Source organism: Oreochromis niloticus, linkage group LG18, assembly GCF_001858045.2.
Source record: "Oreochromis niloticus isolate F11D_XX linkage group LG18, O_niloticus_UMD_NMBU, whole genome shotgun sequence".
Taxonomy (NCBI): Eukaryota; Metazoa; Chordata; class Actinopteri; order Cichliformes; family Cichlidae; genus Oreochromis; species Oreochromis niloticus.
The window spans coordinates 3,193,748-3,208,131 of record NC_031982.2 but is presented as its reverse complement, the minus strand read 5'-3'; the positions used below and the strand labels follow the sequence as shown (position 1 = coordinate 3,208,131).

Here is a 14,384-nt window from a genome sequence, read left to right as displayed (position 1 = left end):
TTAAATGTGGAATTTGAAAAACCTCTAGTAAACTGCCCTAAATGGTTCAACTAGGACTCAGGTTAGCTTTCTAGAGTGGGTCAAGTAGATAGTGAGGAGTCTTTGACACTAGAGAAAACTGTGGATCTGAACCATAGTGCAACTAAACTTATTGTGACTGTGTGCAACTAACTTGCAGTCTCCCTGCAAATTTATAATTTAATATAACAAATACTGATGTACATTTTTTGCAAGGGCAAGTTGCTGAGCTCACACAGCGCTGCTGCTAGTCCTTTACAAGACCCTAATCCAAAACTCCAACCCCAATTTTTTTATTAGTGTGTGGTCAAATGTGGGACTTTGCAGGGTGGCTTTATGATTATTATTTTTGTTTTGTTTTAATATTCTTATCCAATATATCCAATACACTGGGGACAGATTGTAATTCATTTTTATGTAAGAAAGTCCAGAGAAAATGTCAGGCTTTTATCTTTAATCATTTTTGAGATGCATGCATCTCCATGTTTGGACTTTGCCTTGGATTTCAAAGTGCAAAAAATACATGCTTGGAATTGGTCGCCATATCATTTTACAAAAAAAATATAGCTTGAAAATTATTTTGCATGTGAAATTAAAATTTTAAAAGGAATCATTATATGTATAGCCCAAAAAATTATAAAATTTTTCGGCAAATCAGAGGTAGTCAAGCAGAAGATCCACATTGGTTTAGGAAGGAATGACCTTTAAGTGAGTCAACACTGAAAGGTTGAGTCCCCAAAATTTAAATGATTGTCTTATGTATTTTAAGTCTTTCTGGGAGGGGTGTAACTGTTTTTAACTGTTGTTGTTGGTTTCATTCCACAGATCTACCCCAGTCTGTGTGAAAGGTGTTATTATAGGACACAACGACCACAACATTACTTCAGTATTTACCAAACATGTTGCTGTGATGTATAGATAACTGCATTAGTGTATCTTCTCTTTGCCCCCTGCAGGCCTGTTGGGTTTTGGCTGACCAGGGCTCAGTCTCTGCTCTACTGCAATGAGCATGGAATCCTGGGCTCCTTCTCTGAGGAGGTGATGAGCTGTAGCTGCCCCATGGAGCAGCCAACCTGCCAAGGAGTCATCCCCTGTGTTGTAGGGACTTCCACCACCTCCTGCGCCCTCTGCGCCTCTGACAACGCCACCCGTTGTGGAGCCTGTCATCACGGCAACATCCTCCATCTTGGTTCCTGTCGACCAAGCATTGCTGCTTCACTAGATCATTACCTGAACTTTGACTTGGACATGCCTGATGCCGAGGTTCTCAAAGCTCCTCAATTATGTATTCCACTGGTTCTCAAAGCTCTGTGGGATAAATTAAACAAACAGTGCCTCAAAGGGCTCACATGCCATCAATTGTTGAATTGTTTTTGTCTTGAATCTTTAAACTGAACATACAAGATTTACATAACAGTACAAATATTAGTCATGTACAGTTTTTTTGTTCAAAAAGGAATACAGTATTAAACAGGGATTGAGAGGGAGTTTCAAAATAGAAAGCTGACTCTGAAGTACCTGCAGTGCAAAGAGTCCCTTCAAAAACTATGAGCAAAAACTCATACTGTCCTTTTTTAATAAATCACCACAGTAGTCATTTTTTAGCCCCTAGAGGTCTAAGTTGTCACAGTTGAACATCTGCCTTAACTCTGATCCTAATTCACAAGCCTTGAAACTGTGGCTCTTTAGACCTACTTGAGTGTCTTCCTTTGGCTTTGACAAAAAAACTTGATAAATATAAAAATGATCCTCTTAATTTGCTGAACCTCAATAGCAATGGCTAGCAAAGATGTGGAAACACATAGGTCATCTTTAGCCCCCGTAGCTATGGATTCCAAAAACAAACTAGAAAGCGAAAATTTCAGAAGAAATTTTAAGTGTGCCTATGCCGCTGCTAATCAGTGTAGTTTGCCATTCATACGGCTGCTTAGGGCAAAACTCAGAAGAGCAGCCATTCTCCACCATGAACTATGGTAAAAACAAACACCGCTCACGCTTCACAGATGACAGCTTACAGTTTTGTGTAAAGATGAAGTTACTTCGTACAGCGCCGATTTGCAGACGCTGTGCACACAGGTTCATGAGCAGAAGTCCCATTGTACCACGGCAGACCCGACAATGTTTGCATGAACACGCTTTGAAGCATTACGTTATAGACCACTTTTCACACATGGTTGGTGTACCCAAACAGCCGGCTGTAGCTTTTCAACTCACAGCCCGACACACACCAAAAAAACAGCCGAGAGAGCACAGTCTACGCCCGAGAGGCGTGATTGCAGATGCCGCTCAGGTGGGTCCACCTCCCCTGTAGTGGCACTGCAGACCACGCCCCACCACACACATCAAACACGTAAAATAAGTATTTATGCACTTTCGCATTCACTTTTTGTTTTTTGTTATTTTTACACAGTGTTCTGAATGATGAACAATGGTCTACAGCCAATCTTGTGTATTATTATACAAACTTTGGTTGTAAGATTCAGATAACTATTTAATAAAAGCTAAATATTTTATATGAGAGTAAGAAAGAAAAGTACATCTTTGTGTCCACCTTTCTCTGTTAATGCCCTACCTGGCCCCCTGGCAAAAGCTTTGCTAGATCCGCCCCTGCACAGTTACCAGCTGTCAGCTACACAAAAAAGGAGCTTGCTGTTATTTGTCTCTCAGAAACAGTTCATAACTTCCCTTCAACTCATTCATGTCACCTAAAGGGTAAACCTGTTTCTCCATCACCAGTTCAGCTCTGATGATTCAGTAAGGACATCTCCTGGTTTGGACCAGCCCTTTTTTCAGCTGTGGCTCCAGCAAACATCAGCTGATACTAGAAATTAAAATCAAATGAATTCTAACAACAGCTGATCAAGCTTAAACGTGCTGCTGTTGTTTAGCACGATAAACAAACAAGAAAGAAAAGCCGATCATTGATCAGTTTCATAATTGAAGTTTCAACAGGCGAGAGAATGACACGGGAGGCTGTCATAAAGTTCAACATCAGTAACTTAGCGCGCACACAGCTGTATAGAAACTCCGTCGTGCTAGCTAGCACGCAGTACGATTGTAAAAATAAACTACACCTAAACTCGGTTTATATCTGACCCAAATAGAGTGCAGTTCATAACTTCTTACCTGAAATTCAGTTCACCTCACGCTCCTGCCTTCGATTTCCCCGATCCACGATTGAGCTTCGCGTTAGCCACCACCGGTCGATAGGCGGTTGCCTCGCCGCCTCGTATGTCTCTTTCCCTGCATGTTCTTTCTGTCATACACCGGTGGATAGCTGCCCTCTGTTGTAGCTCCGCGTTAGCCACTACCAAACAACTCAGTTATTTTTTGGAAGATTGAGAATAATAATAATAAGAAGAAGAAGAATAAATCCGACGAATAGTAATAAGTGTGCCTCTTGGCATAGGCATAGGCACACTTAATAAAGGGTATCACAGGAAAGTAGAGATTTTCACAATGTGTGGACAGATCTATTTGCTTTCACCACCGATGCTGTTGACTTACCAGTATGCATGACCTACAGCTGGACCTTAGTCAAAATTAAATTGAAAGTGGCCATTTTTAAATTCTTATGATATTTGAAGCTTTATTTATCAAAATACTTTCAGTCTGATTAATTTGTGCAAACCCAGGTAGGATTCAAAGTGGCCTTCTGAGCTTTATAGTGACTCTTTTTCAAAGTATACCTTTACATTTTTTCTTTACAATAGTTCCCTTTTATTGCTTTTTACACATTTAAAAAAAATGTGTAAATAACTTACATAAATAATTTTATTTATTATAGTTAAATAATCAAATTTTATAATGCCAATGCCTACTCTAGTTAATCAGAATGTCTAATTTTTGCTTTTTATTAAAATGTCTTTAAAAATCATTAAAAGTTTTACAAGGGGTCTAAGGAGCTTGGAAAGAAAAGCGTCTGGACTTCTTTAAGTTTCATCCGAGAAGCTTCTTCAGTTCTAAAAGCAATTGGTGGAGAGTCCCAGATTTTAAGCCCTATGGGAGTGTCCCCAAGAGGGTCAAGGACCCCCTATTGATCCTCTACCTAATCACACGAGCCATGGTGTGTAAACGGGTGTTGGTCACAATCAGCCAAGGTTTTGGGTGAACCCATTGTGAAGCCTAGCCCCACCCTATCATGTGATTTATTGAGGTCAAATGGCCCAGGATGTGAGTGGGCGTTAAGGCGTCTAGGAAGGGATCTCAAAACTGGATTATAGATGGCAGACTTTCTCGGATGAGAGGTGAAACGTCTTCAAGAAAACTTAAAGAAGTCCAGACGCTTTTCTTTCCAAGGTCCTTAGACTACGATGACCTGGATGACTGAGAACCTTCACAGACATTTTCAGCATTTGTAAACTAAAGTTGTAAAACATCTATTGTGGCTCTTGATGAGGTTTTTAAATTCTGGAAAAGGTGGTAATTGAAATTTAAAATTTAGTAATAGCTCAGTTTGAGAACCAGTGCATTAACTATCTATCTGCTTATTGCATTGACTGCAGCCTCACGGTTTGTTAATCCCTCTTCAGGTAAAGTACCTGCTTCAGCGACTGGACAGCAGGATAGAGGTCCATGCCATCTATATCAGCAATGATGTCCGCCTGGGAAGTTGGTTCAATCCTGCCTGGAGGAAGAGGATGCTACTAACACTCAAGAGTAACAAAAACAAGTCCAACCTCATCCACATGCTAATGGGCATTTCTTTTCAGATATGCTCAACTAAAAATTCAACACTGGAACCCGTGCCTGCTGTCTATGTGAATCCTTTTGGGGGAAGTCACTCAGAGAGCTGGTTCATGCCGGTGAACCAGCCTGACTTCTCTAACTGGGAGAGAACTCGACTGGACAGCGTCACCACTGCACAGTGTTACAACTGGACTCTGTCTCTGGGCAGCAAGTGGAAGTCCTTTTTTGAAACAGTGCACATCTACCTGAGAAGCCGCATAGTCACGGATGATCCAACAGTGAATGAAACTCTCTTCTATGAGCCATTGGACTTGGATGATCAAACTTCCAACCTGGGCTACATGAAGATCAACACGCTGAAGGTGTTCGGATACAGCATGCACTTTGACCCTGAGGGCATCAAGGATCTGATACTCCAGTTGGACTACCCCTACACACAGGGTACGCAGGATGCCGCCTTTCTGATGTTACTGGAGATGAGAGACCGGATTAATCGGCTATCTCCACCAGCACCACAGCCATTAGATCTGTTTTCTTGTCTCCTGCGCCACCGCCTCAAGCTGTCAGCCGGAGAGGTGGCACGAATCAAGGACTCTCTGCAGATCTTCAATTCCAAGCTTCCCAATGCTTCACCTGAACCTGAGCTGGCCCAGCTCTGTAGCTAGCTAGTTTAGCACAATAGCCAGGTTCAGGAATGATGCTGTTCATAAAAAGAGGAATTGCTGCTTCAGGGACGACCCTACTGAGATGGCCTTTGGACCCGAATCATCTGGATTAACGTACTCTGATGAAGGTTGAATGCTTGGCCTTTTTGTGGTCACTCTCAGTTGGTTTTCTGGTGTTTTACCTTTGACAAACAGCATCATGTCCTTGACTTTTCGGAGAACGAGGGATACTTTGACTCTGTTTAGGAGGCTGTACTAAACCCGCCCGGAGGTTCACTTTTGCTATTACTGCCCTGCAAACTGCGTAACTGGACAAGGCTAAAAAGGTTTCTTTCACTGACAAGTTTTTGCGATTTGGAACAATAAAAAGAAGAACACACATAAGACACCTGCCTTGCAAAGACAAACGCGGTTTTCTTATAAGAGGAACTCTTCAGAGGTCTTCAAAAATTAGCGGAAGAGGATTTCCCCTTTTCTAACCCTATTTTCTTTGGCTACAGAACAATCTTGAGGGAAGGGGAAAAGGGATAATTATATATATGTGGTGAATGAGTTGTTATGTTATGCTTAACAGTTTAAAATTTGATAATCCTGAACCCTGTCACTGTTTGAATATTTCTTTTTAATCCCTACCTTCCATTTTATCTGGCATTTGAAAACTTGTATCTATGCTTAACATCTGAGTGAGAAGCCTGTTAGTGATGTTCTGTCCTTGGTGGCTTGTCTGTACCAAAAGAAGGTAACACATTGGCAATTTGAATGGCAAAATATCGTAAATGTTGAGTTATTATTCTTTCACTTTTGAGCTGAAATAATTCATAATGGAACCTTCTGATGTGGTAACAAAAAGGTCTGCGGATATAGCGCTGTAAATAACGCTCCATCTAACCCAGGTTGTGGACAAGTGCACATTGCTTTTTAGATAACTGAGTTCAAAGACCAAAAAAATGTTTATAACAAAACAAACTCATGCCTTATATGGAGAGTCAATGTTAAGATAAGAAGCACATTTAGTTTCTGTGTTTGGTTTCCCTGCGAAGGTTGTATTGCTTTTTATATTTCAATATTTCTACCAAGACAGAACAACAGACGCATTCTCCAGAGTACGTGGTAATGTAGCTTTTCCATGTAAATGCCAGTCACTCGTTCTGCAGGTACTTGTTTTGATTTGGTGTTGTGAAACTTTTGAATCACCATTCACAGTGCACACCAGTACATGCATAATGTAATTGTTCTGCAAAATCCTCCAATGAGATAAACTTTCAGTAAATAATAGAACATGGTTGAATTTATGGTTTTAAAAGGTTTTCAGTGGTTCGGTTAGTCTCAGGTCTATGAAACTTTTTTTTTTTTTCCTTTGACATATGGGTCCAATGTGAGCTGCGGTTACCACGGCAACTGGAGTTACAAGGTTTCTGCGGGGTGGTGATGGTACACTTGAAAGCTGCAAACTTAACCAGGATGATACTTGATATGATTTTACATTTGCTTCACTAATTTCTCACTGAAAGTTAGCAAACCTTGTATGTCATTATCAACAGTTCTTCTGTGCTCAGCTTGCTTAAGTAAAAACAAAGTGATTTATCTATCTGAGAGCCTTTTCCTTGTTTACAAAACTGTTTTTAACCCTCACTGTTACATCTGTTATATAGCATTATTGCCATATTACCTCTTTGCCTGCATGTTATAACATTGTCTTTGGTCAATTCAAAGACATATTGATAAGATTAGCTGTGAAAATGGTGACACAACAGACCGTCTCATCTTACCACCACTAGCTGCTCATTGTTCTAGTCTAAGCACAGTTTTTTATATTTGTATTTATTTATTTCACAGATATATCTGTTGTTTTTATTTTAAGCTAATTCCTACAAAGTAATTTCTTGTTAAGTAAATCTGTCACACTATCACTATTGCATACTTTATTTAAGTTGTTTCTGTTTCCTGTCCACCTAATGGGTGCCAGGCAGCATTATCAACCTGGAAAAATGGGAAACTAATCAAAAAACAAATTCAAAATGCAGTCATTTATTTTGTTTTCATGTCCTTACTGAAACCATTTGACTAATTTGCAGCTGTTTTTTATGCCAGATATGCTGGTTAGAAACCAGTCTTGCATAAACATTTAGACTTTTTCAACATAGCCATGTTTGATAATATTTGCAGCTTTTGACGGTGGACTTCGATATAAATTAGGTCACCATGCTGCAGTTTCCAACTAAAGTAAAGGCAGCTAATGCATTTTCTGTGGATCATTTTTTCAAATGAAGAGGAGAATTCTTGTGCATCTACAGGGAGGCAAAAGGAAGAAGTGGTAACAGGTCAAATATTTCAGTATTTTATCTCATTCTCAAAGCCAAGTAAATTATCAGCAACTAAGTGATGTTGTTAGACATTAAAATTATTCTTGCTAGTCTGTGCACTAATCTTATACTAAAGTCTTCTACCCTTTTTCAATATTTAGTCAGCTCCAGTTTCTAAAACTCATCCCAAAACACTGGTGTGTGATGTTCTTTATCTCCAGTGTATGTAGCTCCATCATCTTCAGCCATCAATACACATTGCTTAAATTGTAACATCCTTTCAGATGGGTCCATAATCCTTTCTGCATTTTTCTACCCAGTTCTAAGAAAAACTCAGACTTGGGAACCTTTGACCGTGCCTAGGGCACGTCCTCCTTCCATAATGTCAATACCTTTCTGTTCTACACTGCTGGTACTTTTGCAAGTGAGCACTGAAAGTCAGGAAGAGTTTGCTGTTAAATACACGAAACCAAGTGTTTTTTATAGTCACTGTTAGACACGTTAAACAAAGCAGAGACCTGCTGCAGACATACAGTGGCTTGCAAAAGTATTCGGCCCCCTTGAACTTTTCCACATTTTGTCACATTACAGCCACAAACATGAATCAATTTTATTGGAATTCCATGTGAAAGACCAATACAAAGTGGTGTACACGTGAGAAGTGGAACGAAAATCATACATGATTCCAAACATTTTTTACTAATAAATAACTGAAAAGTGGGGTGTGCGTAATTATTCAGCCCCCTGAGTCAATACTTTGTAGAACCACCTTTTGCTGCAATTACAGCTGCCAGTCTTTTGGGGTATGTCTCTACCAGCTTTGCACATCTACAGACTGAAATTCTTGCCAATTCTTCTTTGCAAAACAGCTCCACAGCTGCCTTGTGACGGCCTCAGAGGTTGTCTAGAGAATATTGGGAGCAACAACACCATGAAGTCCAAAGAACACACCAGACAGGTCAGGGATAAAGTTATTGAGAAATTTAAAGCAGGCTTAGGCTACAAAAAGATTTCCCAAGCCTTGAACATCCCACTGAGCACTGTTCAAGCGATCATTCAGAAATGGAAGGAGTATGGCACAACTGTAAACCTACCAAGACAAGGCCGTCCACCTAAACTCACAGGCCGAACAAGGAGAGCACTGATCAGAAATGCAGCCAAGAGGCCCATGGTGACTCTGGACGAGCTGCAGAGATCTACAGCTCAGGTGGGGCAATCTGTCCATAGGACAACTATTAGTCGTGCACTGCACAAAGCTGGCCTTTATGGAAGAGTGGCAAGAAGAAAGCCATTGTTAACAGAAAACCATAAGAAGTCCCATTTGCAGTTTGCCATAAGCCATGTGGGGGACACAGCAAACATGTGGAAGAAGGTGCTCTGGTCAGATGAGACCAAAATGGAACTTTTTGGCCAAAATGCAAAACGCTATGTGTGGCGGAAAACTAACACTGCACATCACTTTGAACACACCATCCCCACTGTCACATATGGTGGTGGCAGCATCATGCTCTGGGGGTGCTTCTCTTCAGCAGGGACAGGGAAGCTGGTCAGAGTTGATGGGAAGATGGATGGAGCCAAATACAGGGCAATCTTGGAAGAAAACCTCTTGGAGTCTGCAAAAGACTTGAGACTGGGGTGGAGGTTCACCTTCCAGCAGGACAACGACCCTAAACATAAAGCCAGGGCAACAATGGAATGGTTTAAAACAAAACATATCCATGTGTTAGAATGGCCCAGTCAAAGTCCAGATCTAAATCCAATCGAGAATCTGTGGCAAGATCTGAAAACTGCTGTTCACAAACGCTGTCCATCTAATCTGACTGAGCTGGAGCTGTTTTACAAAGAAGAATGGGCAAGGATTTCAGTCTCTAGATGTGCAAAGCTGGTAGAGACATACCCCAAAAGACTGGCAGCTGTAATTGCAGCAAAAGGTGGTTCTACAAAGTATTGACTCAGGGGGCTGAATAATTACGCACACCCCACTTTTCAGTTATTTATTTATAAATAATGTTTGGAATCATGTATGATTTTCGTTCCACATCTCACGTGTACACCACTTTGTATTGGTCTTTCACGTGGAATTCCAATAAAATTGATTCATGTTTGTGGCTGTAATGTGACAAAATGTGGAAAAGTTCATGGGGGCCGAATACTTTTGCAAGCCACTGTATGTGCTTTCAAAGGCTTGAAAACCTTATTAAGGGCACCTATCAGAAGCAATGGAGTTAAACATTAAACAAGAAAGTTAGCCAAGTTTCCAATAACAGATGAGGCTGTAGTACAACATTCTAACAACCCCAGATCTCCCCCAGATCATCAGTTGCCTGCATGTAACAACCAATCACAGCGACTGGAAAGAAGCCAGTCAAAGCCAAACAGAACAGGTTAATCTTATCTAACACTAACCTTTTTGTTTTACAAGAAAAAAAATGAGATTAAGAACAGGATTAACTGCATTAAACTCCCTGCCTCAGAGGCTCATTTATGGGAAGTTAGAGACAAGAGTGAAAGAAAAAAATGTGCATTTTACAGTAACGTTCTGTTAGTATGGTTCAATTAATTTAATTTAGAACATTACTATACTTTTACAGGGTGATGCTATAAAACTAGTGATGGGGGGAATTTCTACAGTATTTTTCTCCAAAATTGTTGCTATTTCAAAAGTAAATATCTATTGAGTCTGCAGTTAGTTTAATTTCACTTGGTGATGCTGTTCTTTAAGTCACTGTCCACAGTTCATGCAAACAAATATGCTACTACAACTACAATTAAATGGAAGCACTCAATATTTTAAAACATACTACTAACACAGACCCTTATTCACTAATATGTGAATAGAAATGTTCTTACTGTGTCCACAAAATAAAAGCACAGAGGAAATTATCACATGGATTCATGAAACAGGTTGATAATGGAGAGGGTGAAAACAGCTGGAAGACAATGGCAACCATATCTGTCAGCTAAACATGAGAAACTCATTGCAAATATAAGAAAACATGAGTAAGTTGGATATTGCAGAGAAATTAGACTGTCAGTGAATTTTCAACCATTATGTTGAAGATTTGTTGGTGTGGTTGGGATCATTGTCCAGTTACATGACCCAGTGTCAGCAAAGCTATGGATAGATGGCTGTACATTTGATTCTAGAACACTAAGAATGCTTGAATTTTAATGGTATACAAAGGAGTTGATGCCAACTCAATGACTGCAGGGTATCCAGGTCCTATAGCTGTGAAACAGCCCCAGCTCATCCCTCCACCACTGTGCTTGACAGGTGGTATAAGGCATTTGACAAAAATCAAACACAACATATCAGTACAAACTTGGAGCTGTGCATTATCACCAAACATTTTGACTTTGGTCTCATCTGTCCAAGGGACATTGTTCCAGAAGTGGTTTCTTCAAATGCACCTTTCCAAACCTTTCCAAAGTCAGGCTGCCATGTTCTTTTCAGAGATAAGAAGCTTTTTTGGGGTAACCTTTCCACACCAGTCATATTTGTTGCATCTTTTTCTAATTATACTGTCATGAACTGTAACATTTAACATGCTAACTGATGCCTGTAGACTCTGAAATGTAACTCTTGGGTTTTCTGCAGCATTCTCTGAGGATTGCAGAGTCTCAGCTTGGTCTATAACATAATAGACTTAAAACAGTTTGAAAATGTCCTTTTTACCCATCCTAGATTGAATAAATTCATTTCAGTTTTATTTATTTACTGGTATATCACAACAGTAGTCATCTAAAAGCACTTTGTATTGTAAGGTAAAAACCTTAGAATAATACAGACAAAACCCCAACTATCAGACAGTCCCCTATGAGAAAGCACTTGGTGACAGTGGGAAGAAAAAACATACTTTTTAACAGAAAGAAACCTCCGGCATAACCAGGCTCAGGGAGGGTCAGACATCTGTTGCAATAAGTTGGGCCTGAGGGGAAAAGAAGAGAGCAGAGAGGTACAGTACAAAGGACAAACTGTAGAAGAGAGCCCAGAGTTGAATAACAACTGATTAAATGCAAAATGGTGTGTAAACATACAGAAAGTGAAAAGAGGTCAGAGAAAAAGAAATGCTCATCGGAAGCTCCCAGAATTCTAAGACTTGATTCAGCCCTAACTATCAGCTTTATCAAAAAGGAAAGTTTTAAGCCAAATCTTGAATGTATAGAGGGTATCAGTCTTCCACAGAAGAGAGGCCTGAAAACCTAAAGCTCTGTCTCGCATCCTAATTTTAAATATGTTAGGAATCATAAGCAAGCTAGCAGTTTGAGAGTGAAGTGGTCTGACAGGGTGATATAGTACTATGACTTAGTGACTAATTTAAGATGTGATCAGACCATCCACACAGGTGTGCACACAGGTGTACACACATGTGTTCACAGACACAAACTACACCTTTCTTGGCTGCTACCTCAAAGCACATTGTGAGCTGTCGATCTTGCGTGCTGCACAATAACATTTAATATTTAGTATCTACTGTTATTTACTGTTAGCTAGTTTATTGTGATGGTGTTGTATTTATTATGTTGCTCTTTTTTGTTTGTTTTCTCTTCTGTTTTTTTCTTCTCTCGACAGGTGATCCAGGTGTTTTTTCCTTTTTTGTTTGTTTGTTTGTTTGCTTTTTTTTCTCTCTCCCCTCTATTTTTTCTTTCTTTCTTTCATTCTTTCTTTCTCCCTGTCCTATCCCCCAGTCATGTCTGTCCTGTCTGTAACAACTGATAATAAAATAAAATAAAATAAATACATAATTATAATAAAGGTCAATCAAATGGACCAATATGGCAAGGCCATGATGATCCACTTGGTAAAGTAAATCCGCTAGGCATTGACGTGAAGAAATATAATGCAGTTTGGCCCTTGAGGATTTGTTTGTTGTTGAGTGCAATGTTAAAATAAATTCTTTAAAAAGCAAAGTAGAAATGGAGTCTAATAGACATGTTGCTTATCACTAAGTAGTTTATCACTTTGAGGACCTTTTTGTGTTGATTAAGAAGTAACATATTAGCGATACAGTATTATACAGATAAGACTGTCTTCAGCTTTTCCAACACATATTGGTGAGATTCACTATGAAAATGTTGAAGTGAAGTATGAAGTGCAAAATGCAATGCTGGTAGTGGGGTTAAGGTTAAGGGGATGAGGTCTGACTGAACTAGACATCTAATACAAAATACAATCTAATACAAGAAGGGTAAAACATTTTTAAAACTTTATCTAACAAAGTAATTTCATTTTAAATAGTCCTACATTCTTAAATTCTTAATTGGTATTTTGATGTTTCCTGTGCAACAGTCAGGATAATCAGTCAGAAAAAATGGGCTACTATCCATTGATGACAGAGCATGAAAAGCTTCAGGTTTGCTTTACTCTAGGTGTTTATAAGAAATTTGATTGATTGTTTAGATTTACTTGTATCTCTGAAATAGACGAAGTCCATTGAGCCTCAAAATCTTGTTCCTAAAGGTGAATTATCGTTGTTATTATTGAAGTTGATTTCAGTTTCTGATTGAAATATTTACTATTAATTTTTTTAGTATAGGGTTAAATTGAACTGAAACGACTTTGTAAAATTGGAAAACTAACTAAAATGAAATAAAAATAGAGGAAATATCCCTAGCTTTAATATGTATTACTTTGGTAAAAATTGCATTACACGTTCCCATTAAGGCATTGATGGATGTGTGTATTGGGAATTTGGATGTCTACAAAAGTGTGAGTCAGCTGCTTTCAAAAACGCCTGTGTTTTTATTGTAATGCCTGTACTAATTTTTGTAAATCTTGCCTCTGACGTATGCCCTCCATATTATAGTAATTAAAAAAAGACTAAACACTGAAAAAACTGAACTGAAAAACTATACAATAAAAAGTAAATAGTCTGGGGAAATAAGCCTGAAAGCCTGAGAGTGATGTGCTCTATCAGGATAACGTGGCATTGTCGGTCTTTAAGAGATGATAGGCTCTGATCAGTTAGGACTTGAGTGTACGAGAGAAGGATTTCACATTAAATTGTGGATTTAACAGGAAGCCAATGAAGTGTGACCAGAGGGAGTCCCATTCTTACTGCAGTACTTTCTATCAGGAAACCTGATAATACAGAATTGTAACAGTCCAGCCTAGAGGTAAGAAATGCATGAACTAATGTGTAGCACCGTTCTGAGAGAAAAGGTTTCTCATTTTTGATAATATTACACGAAAAAGAGAACACAGTCCTAGAGATTAAACATTTTTAAAGTTTCAAATAATACAGCTGGAAGGAAAAGAAAATTGGAAATTCAGAAAAAATAATACACCACAGTTTTATGCTAGGCAGAGATGGCAAATTTGAACAGTGTTCAATTAAAGAAACAAAAAAAGCAGATGAATACAGAGATGTAGAAATGAAGGGAAAAGACAGACAGACAGAGGTTCTACAAAAGACTACATGAACAAAGAAATGTGACAGAAATGTCATACTTTCATCATAATTTCCACCATTTGCGATTTGACTGGCATTTATATAATTATACCGTCACATTGTGCCCTTTTCTTCTGTAATGTCACGTGAGACTAGAGAGATGGCTTCAACACTATCTCATCGCACCAAGTTTCTAAGATAAGTCTAACAGTAGCTTGGAATATGTATTAAAAATGTAAAAAAGTTAAATGGAAACTTTGCTGTTGGGTTTGAGGTAAATAAAGACTGGTTCATATTCTCTTCTTCACAGCAACTTT

The 14,384-nt window shown here is 39.0% G+C and overlaps 1 protein-coding gene across 1 annotated transcript in view; it reads left to right on the top strand.

Annotated features, from left to right (window-relative positions):
• brinp2 (bone morphogenetic protein/retinoic acid inducible neural-specific 2) overlaps nt 1-6,960 on the top strand; it is a 259,405-nt gene extending 252,445 nt beyond the window's left edge. Inside the window, exons 8-9 of the mRNA XM_003453153.5 lie at nt 975-1,281; nt 4,551-6,960. Coding sequence (XP_003453201.1) covers nt 975-1,281; nt 4,551-5,372 — 1,129 coding nt within the window. The 3' untranslated portion in view covers nt 5,373-6,960. The remainder of the gene's footprint in view (nt 1-974; nt 1,282-4,550) is intronic.
• Nucleotides 6,961-14,384: the final 7,424 nt, after the last annotated feature.